At 39.9% G+C, this 17,467-nt stretch overlaps 1 protein-coding gene across 4 annotated transcripts in view; it reads left to right on the plus strand.

The window, feature by feature from the left end:
- The window catches only part of LOC138764181 (FYVE, RhoGEF and PH domain-containing protein 3-like), a 243,352-nt gene extending 228,202 nt beyond the window's left edge, over positions 1–15,150 (plus strand). For 3 of the 4 annotated variants that reach the window (XM_069939738.1, XM_069939739.1, XM_069939741.1), the window contains 4 exons: positions 1,274–1,396; positions 6,060–6,215; positions 11,581–11,721; positions 14,238–15,150. In XM_069939738.1, coding sequence (XP_069795839.1) covers positions 1,274–1,396; positions 6,060–6,215; positions 11,581–11,721; positions 14,238–14,459 — 642 coding nt within the window. In that variant the 3' untranslated portion in view covers positions 14,460–15,150. The remainder of the gene's footprint in view (positions 1–1,273; positions 1,397–6,059; positions 6,216–11,580; positions 11,722–14,237) is intronic. The other variant, XM_069939740.1, reaches the window with a different exon arrangement.
- Positions 15,151–17,467: the final 2,317 nt, after the last annotated feature.

Here is a 17,467-nt window from a genome sequence, read left to right on the forward strand (position 1 = left end):
TTCCCTCTCTCATCTTTCTCTCTCTCTCCTTTCCTTTAGCTCTGGCTCTCTCTCTCTCTTTCTCTTTTCCTTCTGTCTACGTTTCTCTAGCTATGCCTCCACAGAATGAAAAACTACCTTCCTCCAATCAATTCTCATCTTTCCCATCTCCTGAATCCCAACCATATCCGATTAACACTTTTTGGTCTATTCTTCTCCCCTGCCCATTCTTCCTTTCTTCCCAGCCTTTTAATTCATGTGCCTGCCTCCTTTTACTTGTACCTTGAGGGACGGCTCAGGCCCAAAATGTTGGTTATATATCTTGACCTCCAATGGGCACTGCAAGACATGCTGAGCTCCTCCAGTTTTTTTGTGTTTTTTTTTCCCCACGTCGGATAATAGTCATCTGGAAAATAATGTCATTTTTTTATCAGATGCTTCTGAAAGGAATTCTGATAAAAGTCAACCATCCAATGATTGTTATTTTTGTTTGGAAATAAGTTCTTCTTCCTGACATCCAAGATAAATTGGAATTTCCCTCAGAAGGTTTGAACATGAGTTTTTAAAATTAAACGCCTGACCGCAAATTTAATTGGTATTCATTTACTTTTAAGCAGTTTGAATTTCTGATATATCGTCTGGTTAATTGCAAATGCATTTAATTTTAATTAATTCATTGCTCAGTGAGTCAATATGTTCAAAAAAATAATAGTCTTGTTTCCAATTTCACAAAAATGACATTGTGAAGATAATTCTAAGGTGTTGGGCATGAGGGTGGGGGGTAGTGGGAAGGAGTGGAAATTGAATAATAAGGGACATATGATATTTTAGAAATGGTCATGTTAATTCCCAACTTTTTATAAGCACTGGAGATGACTAGTGGACAGTTGCTCTTCCAAACCAGTTAAATACAATTGATTGCACAGAATAAATTTAATTATGGCATGGTTGACTGATGAACAATAATCAATGTGGATTCAAAAAGGACAGGTCATAGCTGATCACGACTCCTTGTTATTTTTTGAGGGAACAATGTTCCAAATGTATTATGGAATGTTCTTTGTTTAGGGTACTTCATTTCCAAAAACATTATGAAAGGTTGTAGGTTATGTTTAAATACTTGAAATCCAAGTTATGTTATTATGCGGCATTATATTAGTGCAAAGTGTTATCAAGCCACATGAATAACATTAAAGAGCCAAGGCACCTCCATTCACCATTTCAAGGAGATGTAGCTCCCTCATTGGTGGATGTATTAGATGTGTACAATTCATACAAATTTTTCTTTTTCCAGATGGATTCAGGTAAAAGAGCTTCAAAAACAAAACGCGACAAGGAAAAGCAAGCCTGCAAAAGCTGTAGTGAAACTTTTAATTCAATTACTAAACGTCGCCATCACTGTAAACAATGCAATGCAGTAAGTATTAAAAGGAGATTTTGGAGATGTCAGTTAACACTACTGTAATTTTTCATTTAAAAGTTTTAACTTGACACTAGATCTCCATCAAATCTGGTCTGCTTAATTTTGTAACATGCCCAATTCTTTTTAAAATATATTAAGGGGAGGATTTAATCATGTTTGAAAAGCATGGACTTATTAGAGACAGTCAAGATTGCTTAAGTTGGGGAGCACCTGTCTTACACTTTGATCACAGTAGATTAGTTAATTGGATGCCATATTGGCTTATTCAGACAAGATACAAGGTAAAAGTGGAGGATTGTCTTTCTAACTGCAGAGCAGATCTGTGACAGATGGTGTTTTTTCAATAGATCAGTGGTATTTATATGTATTAATGATTGGATGAAAGTATTGGTGGTCTGATTAATAAGTTTGCAGATGATACAAAAATGTTTGGGTTGTAGTTTGCAAGGAGGATTGTCCAAGGAAACAGCAAGATATAGATCAATTTGAAATTGTTATTGTTCATCTTTCTGGCAGCTCTATGAAGGGGAGGAATCTGCAGGTGCAGGGATAGTTAAACATTTTCAAAGAATGTGACTGAAATAAACTAAAATGCTTTACATTTTATATATTCATGCAAGTGAAATTTGTTCAGCAAAAGTACAGTATAGTATTTTTGCCTTGTTTTTTCAATTGTTTATTCTTAATGCAGGCATATTAATTTGATATTGTAAGAGTAAGCCTCAAGCAACTGGAAACTACACTTATCCAGCATCAAACAAACCCCATAAGTGCTGGATTTTAGTGTATTAGCTAAAAGGAGAGGTTGAACCTACTTGGATTGTTTGTTGGTACATTATCCAAGGCTGAGGGAAACCTGATAGAAGAATATAAAATTGTGCAAGGCATAGATACGGTTAATATTCGGCCTTTTTCCTTGCATAAAATTGTCAAAAACTAGAGGGTATACATTTGAAGTAGGAGGGAGACCATTTAAAGGAGATTGAAGGCAGATTTTTTTTCACACAGTGGTAGATGCATGGAACATGGTACAAAGGGGAGGTAATAGAAACAAATACAACAGCAATGTCTTAAGATGCAGTAAAAATAGGCACACGATCAATAGGAATAGAGAGAACGGACCTCGAGTGGGCAGATGGAATTTGTTTGGAGTGGAATCATGGTGCAAAGATGGAGGGATGAAGAGTCTGTTCCTGTGCTGTACTGTTCAATGATCTATGTTCTTTAATTTGAAATAGCATACTTCAAGCTTTCATTTGTTTAACTTGAGCATATAAGAACTTTTATAAAAAAAAAATACTATTCAGTGTGAAAAGCATTTTGAAAGCTGGTTTGCAGGTGATGACAATCAAATTGCATTTGTAAGAAGTGTGTGTGTGGATAAATTTGCATTTCCTTCAGAAATGGAGTAGCTGAACATGAAGTTAACTGCATCCAAATTTATTCTTTCATTTGTAGCAATGTTAATCAAATTATTTTTTTAAAGATAGAGCAGTGGGCTCAATCTTTTTCTTCCCACTCACATACCACTTTAAGTAATCCCGATGCCATTGGTGCTCTGTCATTAGTGAGGGATCGCTTGAGGTGGTATGTGGGTGGAAAGAAAAAGTTTGAAAACCACTGTTTTAATTGTACCTAATTGACTTGTTACATGGATGGTTTCATAACTCCAAAGGAAATGGGCCAATGGCAATTTTTCTCAAGCAAAATATTTCAGAAACAATTAGGTCTAGAGCAGTGATTCTCAACCTTCCCTTCCCACTTACATACCACCTCAAGAGTAACTGATCTGAAACTTGCTGACAATATTGGTAATTCCAAACAGAATTGCCTGTGCTTAATTGTTTAAATAGCAGTAAACTAGGACCTTTTGAAACCTCTTTTCAAAATTCTGAATCTTGTTCTGCCACATGGAACCCATCAACAAAGCTCTGTCCAGTTGTCCAACATTTTCAGAGAGGATTTGTGTTTCAGTTTCTGCACCAGGTTACAGTCACTATATTTTTTTACCAGGGTAGTGTAATCTACAAGTAAGAGGTGTAGTTTTTAGGTGAGGGGAAAGATTTTAAAGGGACCTGACATACAAATTGTGGTGGGTGCCATAGACAGTAGTAGAGGTGGGTACAGTTGATGGCCAAAAGACATTGAGACAGATATGTAGATGGAAAAGGTTCAGAGGGATGTGAGCAGAATGCAGGCAAATTGGGTTATCTTAGGTAGGCAATTTGGTCATTGTGGCCACTTTGGGCTGTATGGACAATCTGGGCTGAAGGCAGTGGTGGATTAACCATTAGGCTGAGTATGCTGAAGCCTGAGGGCCCAGAGGGGAAGGGGGCCATAGCCCCTAGGCTCCAGGCCTACTCAGTAATGGGTAGCCTGGTCTTGGTTTATAATTTCACACTTACTGTGTGGTTGAAGCTGGTGACTCTGGGCCAGAGTTGGCGTTGCGCCGTTGCTGGCGTGACGCATGCGGTGGTTCCTGGGAGCTAGTGGCAGCATGAAGATTTGCAGTGTGTGCAAGGAGTGGGCTCTGAAATGCCAGTGTCCGGCCTGTCACCTGCGATAGGTCAGTAAACAACGGGAGGGATGCACGTCCGGCAGTGTATGTAGAGTCACCAAGTTGCAAGCAGAGAGCGCAGTTTCTAGGAGAAGCGATCACTTGTCGGAGTTGGAGTGGCTGGGGTTTGGTTTGGTGACCGGGCACTGATGGGACCGCCGGGTGGCTACTGTGGCCTGTTGGATTTGTAATTCACATTCACTGCCTCCAGATGTTTCTATGAGAAGAGAGCATTTATTTTTAACGGATGATATTTGCAGTTGTGTGGCTAATGATGACCAGCTGCACAGATTTCCCCACAGACGTGGCTGCGGTGTTTCCGAGTTTGGGTAATACAGTGCAGGGAAATCAGCATGTAAATTAATCCAGTCTCCTCTTCCTCCAATCCCCACTGCACCCCCCAAGCCTAAGCACTCCTAAATGAGAGGCCAGTAGTGCATGGTGGCCAGGCCCTCTCTAGGGAGCGAGAGTCAGCAGGGATGGCGTGGGCCATGGTGGGGAACGAGGGACAAGCCTGTGGCAGGGAGCGAATGGTGCCAGGAGTAGCCCGTGGCAAAGGGGCCTGACAAGAGCTCAGCCTTGGCGGTAGTTAATCCGCGACTGGCTGAAAGGCCTGCATCCATGCTGTAGAACTCTGTGACTCTGCGACAGGATCTGAGAATCCATGGATTTTAATGCAATGCATTCAGTCAGCAAGGTGTGTCCTTCACATTCAGACCAGGTTTGCGTAGGCATGGAACTGAGTAAGCAAGATATGCTGTAATAATTTGTCCACAATTATCCCAAGTTAAAATTGAAAGCATTTGCAACTTTTTAACAAACAAAGTAGATTTAAAATTGGGATCCAAAACGTAATCCAGGCATCATTATTTTCCAATGAAACTACAATTCCTGGATATCTTATTCAAATATATCTCCTGCTACAAATATATCGCTCATTTAATTTTGGAATGGTGTAATAAAACAAGGTTTCCCACAAGTCTACTACACTGATTTTCAAATGGGATCCTAGAACTATAAAAGCACGAAGTATTTAGTGTATGTAGTATCCTTAATATGGTGAACTTCCCAAAGTGCTTCAAGGAACATGACCAGACAAATTCTATGCTGTATAATCAGAAGTCAGGATTAATGTCCAACAGTTTAGTCATGGGGTTTGGTTTTAAGAGACAGCTTAGTATTGATGGAATTGGAAAGATGATGGGAGATAGTTTAAGGTTAGGTATTAGGCATTCAAAGGCATGGGTTTCAATTTGAAGGGGAGCGAATGAGGATTTGTGAGAGACCAAAATTTCTGGAACACAAAGAGATATACGGCTGAAGGATGTTAGGGAGGGGTGAGCTCAGGCCGAGATTTGAACACAAAGATGGGAATGTTGAACATGCTGAATTGTCAGCCTTAGGAGCGAGTAGATGTCTAGAGGATCAGGCCTTGTGAGTGAAAGTTAGGATGTAGATTTAAAGATAAGGTTATACTGCTTGGTAGCGAGGGCAGGCTGGTCCTGAGAGCATTGGAGAAGTTGAGCCTGAAAGTCTGCAAAAAATGGGCTGAAGTAGGAAATGGGCAACATTAGAGAGGTATTATTTTTAATTTAGACATATGGTACAGTAAAAGGCCCTTTTGGACCATGAACCAGTGCTGCCCAATTATACCCAATTGACCTACAACCCCCAGTACATTTTTGAAGGGTGGGAGAAAACCAGAGCCTCCGGGGAAAGTGTACAAATTCCTTACAAACAGCGTGGGATTTGAACCAATCGCTTGTACTGTAACAGCATTGCCCCAACCAGGCCACCCTAGTAGAAGGGTGAAGTGTTTTATTTGACTTTCCTTGTTCAAACCATAAAAGAATCAACTTTTTTATTAATCTACAGAACTTTATTGCAGTGATTCTTTGGTGTTTATTACATTTGATTGCAAATGTCAAGGACTTTTTGGACACTGCATTCAGAAGAATTTTGTTGCAATGATTTGCTTGTGAAAAGGTCACTTGGCTTTTTATAAAAATTGGCACAAATTTGGTGATCGATTGAGGGGAGTGAAAATTAAAAGATTTCTGTTGTGTCCGTAACCTATTTCAACAATGCACTTGTTTTTAGATCATCTGTGGTAAATGTTCAGAATTCAAGCCACTTGCAGATAACAGTCGGCACAACCGTGTATGTAAGGAGTGCTTTGCTCTCCCAGCCACAGTGCTCCCTTCAAATCCAATGCCTGATAATATAACTGACCAGAAGAAAAAAGCAACCACAGAGGTGAGTGAAGTAAAACTCAAATTACGTTTGAACTGGGGGAGATAAGAACTGAACAACAGCTGCATCAGCTAACAACTATAAAGTCAAACCTGCTTCTGGCATGATAAGTTTGAGATTGAGCATTGAATCCAAGATACATTTTTCCCAAGACTGTTCCCACATTCTCTTTTGTGTTGCAATTCACAATTCAGCACTTAAATAACTGCAAAGGTGAGACTTGCATTAATCTTGGACCTTTTTTGTATTTCGGCAACACGGAAAGATGTAACAGCCAGCTTGTGCTCTGCAATGTGATATTGATCTAGATCAGCCATTCACAAACTTTTTTCAGCTGTGGTCCTCTGAGCAGAGTTCTTTGAGCAAAGTTTATGGGCCCATTTCCTTGTGAAACAGTTAAGTTTTGGTTTCTTCCTACCAACTACATAAAAAAAAATATATTTATATCATATGAGGTGAAAAGAAAACAAGGCTTTTACTTAAATGTTCTATGCCCCCTGGGGAAGAGGAGGTGGTGTATGGCCCCAGTTAAGAGTGGCTGATCTAGATAACTTATTTGAGAACTGGTTAAATTAAATATAAATTTGGCAGAACCTCAAAATAATATAATTGGATATCTCAGGATCTCAATTTAATTTCATGACAGCAAATGTACAGTATCAATCTAGAAGTCTCTGGAATGCAATGTGAAAGTTTCAAAATCAGAGGTGAGGGGTTGCAACGAAGCCACCAGTGATTCTTGTCTACTCATCAGTTTGAGATAACTATTTCTGAATTCTGGCCATTGGTATATTTGGGAAGGGATGCACATCATTTATCAGCAGTGAAGTCTAGTGGGGTGAGATAAAGTATTAAATACTGGCACTGATGTATGCTGGGAGGAGAGAGAGCACATGTGTCATTCCAGCACGCTGAAATCCAGCTCCATGGATGGTCGGGGAGCGGTGACAGTGAGAGGAAGCATGAGAGGTTCTGAGGTGTTTTGAAGTGTGTGGCTAGACAACATATTGAGAGGCTATGGCAAAGATTGTGGAGCTGGATGGTGGGGACGTGCAAGATACTGGTGGCACCTCCTACTCTCAGGTGTATCCAAGAATGATTCCTAACACCGTATGTGGACCAGGCGGCTGGAGGAGTGGCCATACTGGTTCAAGAACTAGGTAATGAATCAGGTCAAGTCAGGTGGCAAACCTCTCCGTGAGCTTTGTCATAACTATGGTCAAGGATAGGAGAAGACAAAATGGTAAAGTGTTTAATTGGGGAAGGGCTGATTATGATGGAATTAGGCAGTGTTACAGGCCCACAAAACCCAACGGCAATAGAAATTCACCAAGTCAAATGGTTATTTAAGCAAAAGTAGTTTTTAATTTTCTTTAAACATAAAAACAGGATCAAACTTTAACTTATTTCTATAACTTAACCCCTTCTAATTATAAGCGTGCATGTATTTAATGTGTGTGTAAGTTCAGAAAAGCATTTTGATTCATAGTCCAATCTCACTTCTCACTCCTCCAAGTTTACCGGTATCAGGCAATTCTTAAACTGTGCACAGAATTTAACATTCATGAATCTTCACCAAACCCTGGTGTTTAAAAGTAATTGGTTACTGCTCAGGAAGGTTTTCGTTGGTTTCAGAGAGAGATTGGTTGCTCGTTGAACACACACAACTGATTTCCTCTGATCAGCCACTTTAGTGTCTTGCCCAAGAAACTTGCTCCATCATGGATTTTCCAAATGATAACCTCTTCTCCCAGATCATCACAGAGTTCATTTTGTTTCTCTTATTTCAGGTGAAACACTCTAGCCAGCCATTTTCTCTTGTATGGACCACAAGAGTTTTAAACAAGCTGCCAGCTTGCCATGCTTCAGAAACTAGTTCTCTCTCTCTCTCTCTCTCTCTCTCTCTCTCTCTCTCTCTCTCTTTTTCTCTCTCTCTCTCTTTCTTTCTCTCTCTCTCTCTCTCTCTCTTACTCTCACTCACTCTCACTCTCTTCAGCCTGTTTGGTCTCCTCTCTCTGCTTGCAAAACCACAAAACCTTCTTAGAACAGCAAACTGCAACCAGATAGATTGCAGAACTAGACCTAATCTTCTGAGTCTGTTCATCTGTTGCTTTCAAAACAATAATCCATTGCTCCACAGCATGTTCAATTAATACCTACTTATGAAGTCTCTGTAGGCATTCTTCAAAGTTTTTGCAAAGGCACTCAGAGCCTAGACTGTCTGGCTTGAACAGAGCTCTCTGGCATTTTAAATGAGATCTGTTTTGTGAAGTGTTTGTTTGTGACCTACACTACTCCCACAATATTATATCCTTCAAAAACATATCTATACACAATATAAAATATGATATAATCCGTAACAGCAGGAACAGAGGAGGTAGGGGAAGTCCTAAATAAATACTTTGCTTCATTGTTCACAAGAAGTGGGGTATTTGGTCAACGTGAGGTCACTATAGGACAAGTTTATGTGTCAAACATAAAGTTAAGAAAGAGAAAGTGCTGGATTTTCTTTAAAACTTTAGGATTGTTAAGCCCCTAGGACTAGACAAGATATAGCCCAAGTTACAACAGGAAGCAAGGGAAGAGATTGCTGGGGTGTTGGCCATTATCTTTGCATCCTCCCTGGTCACAGGGGAGGTAGCAGAGGACTGGAGAATGGCAAATGTAGTCCCCTTGTTTTAAAAAGAAGGTAATGTGGAGAATCTTGGGAACTAGAGACCAAAGATTTGCATCAGTGATGAGCAAACTATTGGAGAAGATTCAAGAACAGGATTTCCGAGCATTTAGAGAAGTATGATCTTCTGAGGGACAGCATGGCTTTGTGAGGGGGTTCACGAGCCTAATTGGTGTTTTGAGGAAGAAATAAAATAAATTGATGAGGGCAGGGGGGTAGATGTGGTGCAGATGGATTTGACAAGGTCCCTTATGGTAGATTCATTCAGAAAAGCATAAGGTGAGGGATTCATAGAACCTAGGTTGTGTGGATTCAGAATTGGCAGAAAGCAGTGGGAGGTAGTAGATGGAATGCATTCTGCTTGGAGGTCAGTGACAAGTGGAGTTCTGCAGGGATCAGTTCAGGGACCCCCTGCTCTGTGATTTTTTTTGAATGACCTTAACAAAGAAGTCGAGGAATGGATCAAGTAAGTTTGCAGAGGTCAGAGGTGTTGTGGATAGTGCAGAAGGTTGTAATGAGTGACAACAGGATCCAGAAATGGGCAGAAAAAATGGCTGACACAGTTCAATCTGGATAAGTGTGGTGTGGCATTTTGGTAGGTTAAACTTGAAGGTGGAGTACGTGGTTAAAAGGCAGTGTTGAAGAACTGAGAGACCTTGGGGTCCAAATCCATAGATTTCTCAAGATTTCCACACAGGTTGTTAGGGTAGTTAAGAATACTTATAGTCTGCTGGCCTTCATTCATCAGGGAATTGAATTTAATGGTTGCGAAGTAGTGTTGCAGCTCCCAATAAACTTGTTTCAATTAGACTTGCTAGATTGTGTTCAGTTCTGGTTGACTCATTGCAGGAAAGAGGCTGAAAATTTGGAGTGGGGTTTACAAGTATGTTGCCTGGATTGGAGAAAGCATCTTATGAAGGAAGGTTAACAGAGCTAGGACTTTTCTCTTTGGAGCAAAGAAGGATGAGAGGTGACTTAATCGAGGTCTACAATATGAGAGTCATAGATAGGGTGGGGAGGCATAGATTGGGTAGACAGACATCACCTTTTTCCTGGGTGACCGGAAACACCAGAAAAAATGAAGGGGAGGGGCAAAAGATCTAGGGAGATGTCAGGGGTACGTCTTTTTCTACATAGAAAGTAATGAATGCATGGAATGTGTTGTTGGGGTGGTGGTGGTGAAGCTGGTACGATAGGGACATGGATGCAGAAAAATAGAGGGTTGTGTGTGTGAGGTTGGAAAAGTTTAGTTTGTTCAGCAGGATTATATAGGTTGGCACAACATTGTGAGCTGAAGGGCCCATACTGTGCTGGAATGTTCTATGTTCTAAATGAGGGAAGAAGGACGGCACTTGGGAGGTGCTGCCTGGATTGGTTATAAGTGCCACCAGTTAGAAGTACGGGAAGATCTGAAGGATGGAAGATGGAACATGGTTATTCCAGGTTTCTGGAGTGAAGCAAGAAGATTGAAAAATGGTTGTTAATACATTTCACTCTGGAAAACAATAACTTTCAATTGAATCCCACTGGAAACGGGGCAGGGCAGGGAGTGTGAGGGTTGATTGATCACTGAAATTGCAGGTACACATCCGAACTCTGACTAGTTATGGTTTATTTTCTTGCAAGGATTCTTTGCTGTTTGTACACCAAAATAAATTGCTGCCTGGTATTAATAAAGTTGAAATTAATGGGCTTGTTAATGTTTGAAATGCAGTTTGTTATAAAATAATTCTGAAGAGAAAAAAATATCTGAATTGCAATGTACCAGTTGGAGTGGTTTTACTGAGAGGTCTTCAGAACACGGTCATCTTATGTGGCAGCTTGGGAGGGGGGGGGGGGGGGGGAGAAAAAGTCACTGTAAATGTGTGAAAAAGAAAAAGTGTATATCATGGCTATTGTGATTTATGGTGTGAAAAATAAAAAATTAAAAAAAAAACAAAAAAAAAACAAGGAGAACTTGATGGATGCATTTGAAAGGGGGTTTCATTTAAAATGAAACGGTTTGTCAGCATTATTTACATCAATGTTGCAGCTTGAGACTAAAAATAATGCTTCATTTTTCACCAACCGTGGCTTCTTTCCTGATTAAAACACGAAAGCCTCTGGATTGAGGAGCTGATTTTGACCCTTCCAAACCAATCTGTTGCCTATTGATGTTGGTGAAGTTCCCTGATGAGGCACCAATAGACTTCTGTGATAAACATGAATTTTATAGAAAAGGGAATACCTTTGCACAAACCATGGGTAGCTATTCCTAAAAGCAGAGATAATCAGGTAAGAATGAGTTGTCCACCACAGCTTTATATAAGCTTTGTCAAATTGAATTCAGACTTGGGGCAAGCTGCTGAAGAGACACTGACCTTTAATGCAGCAAGCATGGGGTTTTGAGATGGGAAACAGTAGGTTTCTCACAGCCACTCTTGTTAGGCGGGTAGAGTTCTCAGTGGAGATTTGGGGCAAGCTGCTGAAGAAACACTGACCTTTAATGGAGCAAGCGTGGGGTTTTGAGATGGGAAACAGTAGGTTTCTCACGGCCACTCTTGTTAGGCGGGTAGAGTTCTCAGTGGAGATTTGACATTGACATGTTTGCTACTTTGCATTTAATTTTTGCTTGTGGTCCAGTATGACACTTGAATAGGGAATTCACTTTTACTGGCACAATCACATACACGTGTAACCTTCTTCCGACAACAGAGACCGAGCTCCCTGACCAGCGACAACAGTCTTTTCTGCAGCAACCTGAACTTCATGGAAAAGGGAAAACCCTGGCACAAGGCATGGGTAGCTATTCCCAAAAGTGATCCCATGGTGTTGTATTTGCACAATGGCAATCAGGTAAGACTGGGTTTTACCTGTTTATAGTGACAGTTTTAGGTCAAACTACTTCGCTACCACTTCAAAGAAACTTTGATGAGACAAGCATGATGCTTTGAGATGTCATTTTCCACTTCATACACAAATCCTACTCCTTAGACACGGTCCCCTCTTGTAAGTTCTCTTTGGGCTTCTGTATAACTGCTGCTGTTCAATGATTAAACCCATATGTTCGTTTATTTTTGTAAAGAAGTTCAATTCCTTTATTGTCTTGTGATAATACATAACATGTAATATTACACAAAATGTCCTTTTACTTGCTGTAAGGCAGACAGAGTCACCATAAGCAGGCCCTCACAGTAAGGGAAAAAGAGAAGCAAAAGAGTCACGACAGAAACTGAGTGTCTGTGGATTTGCCTCCAGCGCTCCTGCTGCCTCTGCGACCACACAGACTTTCTGTTCAATTTGTCGGCAACCCAAGCTCCAGATCCAAACCTCCGACATGATCGGGAAGCCTTCGTCACCAAGGCCCTTTGGGAGCCCTTCTTGAAGTGGTCAGAAATGGATCATTGTGATTCAGTTTGAAATCTGTAGAATTGGAGGATAAAAGAGCTGGTGGCCAAAAATGAATTATAGTGAATATTCAGCCCCGAGAAGAAATTTGGAGAACCAACATGCAGCTGAAAAAAATGAGAAGTAGTTGTCAATGCAGCAATATATTGAAGTTCATGGTCTCATTGCTAGAATGTATCAAATGAAGGAAATAAAGCTGTGCCTGTCTGCAGAAGGTACAGTTAAGAATATACATTTGCAATACCATTTTTCATCTCAATGATTACAAAATATTTCTAAACTTGCAGTCACCAAGCATTGACCAATTTACGCTCATCTATATCCCACAGAAAGCAGATGAGTTAGTGTCTTTCTGTTGATGTTGGGTGAGCATTGAAAGTTGACACAAAGCCCCTCCGCAAGTGGGGCAAATATGTAGGTCACGTCTCCAGAATGGAGGACCATCGCTTTCCCAAGATCGTGTTCTGTGGCGAGCTCTCCACTGGCCACCGAGACAGAGGTGCACCAAAGAAGAGGTACAAGGACTGCTTAAAGAAATCTCTTGGTGCCTGCCACATTGACCACCGCCAGTGGGCTGATCTCGCCTCAAACCGTGCATCTTGGCGCCTCTCAGTTCGGCGGGCAGCAACCTCCTTTGAAGAAGACCGCAGAGCCCACCTCACTGACAAAAGACAAAGGAGGAAAAACCCAACACCCAACCCCAACCCACCAATTTTCCCTTGCAACCGTGTCTGCCTGTCCCGCATCGGACTTGTCAGCCACAAACGAGCCTGCAGCTGACGTGGACATTACCCCTTCATTAATCTTCGTCCGCAAAGCCAAGCCAAAGAAAAATATCAAGAATTGATTCTTTAGTTATATAATTTATTTTCTCAATGGCTACCATGAGTAAAATTGTATCTTTCACTAAGAGTAATCAATTTCTCATTGGTACAAGAGCTATTATTGTATCAAGATAATAGTAAATATAATTTTGCTCACTGACTATAGCAGAATTTATCAGTCAACCAAATTATGTATGTGTGAAGCAGAACATTGGATCCTGCACCTCGTTAAAGGTTATTGGTGTACTTCACTTACAGCACCACATAATGATAAGAGGTTGCAAGTTTTTCCATGGGTTTCTTGAGAGAAAAGAAAGCATAAATCACAGTAATTTGTGGAATATTTTAGCAGGGTGGGGAAGGTGATTTACTGTGCTTGAGAGAGCAGGAGTGAGCAATCATTCCAGGAATATGCTCTTGAAGTCTCTGCAAATTTCAGTACTTGTATCCTAATCCTGTACAATCTTGGAAAATAACTTGGTGTTCATCAATTTTACTTGCATGTGAAATCAATTTATACTGGATATTTAAAAGACTTTTGAGTAATAAAAAGTTCTCAATATTAATGTATTACATCAAATTTGAAAGTTCTGGAGAAACAGCTTGGTAAAACTGGAAAGATTACTGAATATTTCATTTTTTCCTGCAAAGTATTAAAATCCTTTTCTATTAAATTAAAATGTTTCAATTTTCAGTCATTTTGAAGGAATCGCATGGTTTTGAAATAAGGCAGTTTTACTGCAAATTGTTTTCTATTTTTGACTGTAGTTGAGTAATTTTGGCTCAACTCTTCTAAATGCTGCAATGATGCACTATCTTGTGTCAAGCTTTTCCTTTATTTTGGACATCCAGGAAGAATCCTGGCTGTAATATTTTGTGCAATGGACATGAATGACTGTGGGGGGGGGGGGGAGGGGCGGTGTGGAACGTGGAAGTCTGCTGACGCTGTAATTGAAGTAACAACACACAGTAAATGCTGGAGGGATTCGGTCACCTCGCAGGGTCCATGACTGAGAAACGATGATGATGAAACAAGATTAAACACTGACAGAAAGTAACCAATATGGCAGAATGTTTCAATTTAACTGTGCTTTTCATTTCCCTTATTTGTGTACTAATACTAGGAAGTTTCTTTTATAGGATGGAAAACATGCCCGTACCATCCCTCTACCCGGCTATGAAATTGAACATCCCCACCCTGTTGATATGATTGAGAAGAAGCATGCTTTCAAGCTCAGGCAGTCCCAACAGGTCTTTTATTTCAGTGCAGATGATGAGGAGCTTCAGAAAAAATGGATTGACATCATCTCTAAAGCTGCCAGGGGTGAAGTTGAGGAAGATCCAAGCAATGTGGTGGAATAAAAACCGGCAGCAAAATAAGTAGCAGATGAAACCAAGATTGTATTTGGAAACTTTCTGTGTTGTGACCTCGATATGCCATACTTGAATTAAACAAAGAGGGCACTTTCATGTGAGAAAGATACTTAAAATTGGGATCAATCTATATACATCCGTATCAGATTTAAACGTCATTTGTGTTTTGGTCTTTGACAACTTTGACAATTATGCTACTGAGAAACCTAAACACATCAGGAAAATGTGTAGTAATTTACAAATTAATCACTTTATTGATACCATTGCCATCCAGTGCAGTATGGTTTCTGTGTAAATGTGCTTTAAACACCAGTACTTGCAGTACCCCCCTGTGCAAGATGTATAGTAATTCATTAGTTAAATGTATGTTAAGTTAAAATTTGTGAATGCCTGTGGCTGGCCACTCATGGTCTATCAACTGTTTGTACTCGATACCTTAAATACACTGCTCCTTGTCCCTTTTGGCATTTGGTGATGTAATTAATTTTTTCTATGAGTAAAATGCTAAGTGGATTATTTTTCATGTTCTGTACTGTTAACAAAATCCAAGAAAGTGCTGTAAAACTTGCAAATTTCCTTTATCTCTTTTGCTCAAAGAACCTTGATCTATAATCTGTACGTCTGTTTCACTTATTTATGTAATGTGCTTTTAAATAAACATTCCTGATTTTCACCATTATTCCACTGCTGGTCAGGTTGAACTTGATTGCCAGTCGGCCAATGTTGAGTCATCTCAATATGAACTGAAAATTATGCAAAGACCACAGGTATTCTGTATTTGAGCACTGCTAATTCATACAAGTTATAAAAAGAAGCGAGCCTTCAGATGAGGCTGCAGTCCCAATGAAATGTCTAAAATCTCTTGGGAAATTTCCCACTTAAAAAAAAATCTAGCTTGATACATTGTGATCTCAGGAAAAGGAATTGGTCATTCAAGGTTAAGTTTAAAAAAAAATCACATCAAAGACTATTTGATGGAGAGAAATCCCCCTCTTTCCTTTTTGACTGTATGAACCATGCAAGTCCATGAATTGGTTGTTTCAGTGAAATCAGTAATTGGTCAGGAAAGCACCATTGTGTTTAAATGATTTAAGTCCTAATGAAATGAAGCAGACAATTTAAACAAATACAGATCCTTGTGTGGTTATTATTACCCTGTTTTTCTTGGTTCATCTAGTTTGTGTTTTCCTCCAGCAATAATTAATTCAGGTCAGAGACGCTTTTAAAGTTTGATTTATGTGCCATTGGTTCCTTGCACCATGCAGTGATCTAAATCATGGTTAATTAATATATGAGGGTCACAATATTGACTTTTGACAGCCCTACTGACTCCTATTCAAATGACCGTCCGTCGTTGAAATTAAATGTGTTCTTGCGGCAGACCTGGCTATACCGACTCTTGTCATTATTAAGGATCCGAAAGAATCTTTTGTTACTTTTACATCAAAGATTTCATCTGAAGCTGGTCAAAAATGAGTTTCCATGCAAAGAGAAAAAAAAGTTATGTTTTATTATGGGAGAATGTGAGGAATTGCATGAAATTTGGACAGTGGGCTTAATAATCTACCATTGTTAAATCTTAGACCTTCTGACACCCAGTTCTATGTGTAATGAACCGAATAATAAGTATGATTACCACACTGCCATCTCTTTGCTTGCAAGGTATGCCAGATTTAAAAGAAGAGGTCGCTTTAATTATTTTAAACATTGTGACAAATTTCTTAAAACCTCAAGTAATTGTATTGAATCATTTAATGACATTGCATGATTTTTTTTTTGTTCCTTCATCTGTAAAAAAATTATATTGAGAAACTGGTGGGCTTTAATCTTTAAAATGGAAGCAAGTGATGCTGGAGAAATGATAATGGGAGACAGGGAGATGTCAGAGGAAATGAATGAGTATTTTGCATCAGTCTCCACTGTGGAAGACATAAGCAGGGTGCCAGATGTTAAAGGGCATCAGGGAAGGGAAGTTAGTGCAGTTACTATTTCAAAGATAAGATGCTCAGAAAGCAGAATGATCTAAGGGTGGATAAGTCTCCCAGACCAGATGGAGGGCACCCTGGTTTTCTGAACGAAGTAGTGGTAGAGATTGTGGAGGCATTAGTAATGATCTTTCAAGAATCAATAGATTCTGGCATGGTCTCAGTGGACTGGAAAATCACAAATGTTACCCCACTATTCAAGAAGGGAGGAAGGTGTCAGAGAGGAAATGATAGAATATAAATTATTGTCCATTAATGATGTAGATTATGGAATGAATTGCTTAGCTGCCAAGTTTACAGATGATGCAAAGGTAGATGGAGGAGCAAGTACTGACGAAGAAACAGGGAGGGTGCAGAAGGACAGACATATTAGGAGAATAGGCAGAGAAGTGACAAGTAAAATACAATGTTGGAAAGTGTATAGTCATGTTCTTGGGTAGAAAAATATAAATCGGAGTTTATTTTTCTGAATGAGTAAAAAACTGAAAATACCCAATGCAAAGCGACCCGAGAGGCCTGGTGCAGGATAGTCTATAGGTAAACTTGCATGTTGAGTCAGTGGTGAAGAAGGCAAATGCAACGCTGACATTCATTTACACAAGTATAGAATATAAGGCCAGGGATGTGGTTTTGAGGCTTTATCAGGCACAGGTGAAACTTCAGTTGGAGCATTGTAAGCAGGTTTAGGCTCCCCATTTAAGAAAGGATGTGCTGATGTTAGAGAGTTCAGAAGAGGTTCACAGGGATGATTCTGGGAATGACAGGGTTATCATATGAGGAACGTTTGACAGCTCTTGGCCTGTACTCGTTGGAAATTAGAAGAATGACCAAGGGATCTCATTGAAACATTTTGAATGTTGAAAGGGATGGACAGGGTAGATGTGAAAAGGTTGTTTCCCATGATGGGAGAGTCTAAGACAAGAGGCAACATTTAAACTTGGAAGGCATCCGCTAAGAACAGAGATGTGGAGGCAGAGAGTGGTAAATCTGTGCAATTTGTTGTCTCAGGTG

The sequence above is a fragment of the Narcine bancroftii genome, chromosome 5, assembly GCF_036971445.1.
Source record: "Narcine bancroftii isolate sNarBan1 chromosome 5, sNarBan1.hap1, whole genome shotgun sequence".
NCBI classification, from domain to species: domain Eukaryota; kingdom Metazoa; phylum Chordata; class Chondrichthyes; order Torpediniformes; family Narcinidae; genus Narcine; species Narcine bancroftii.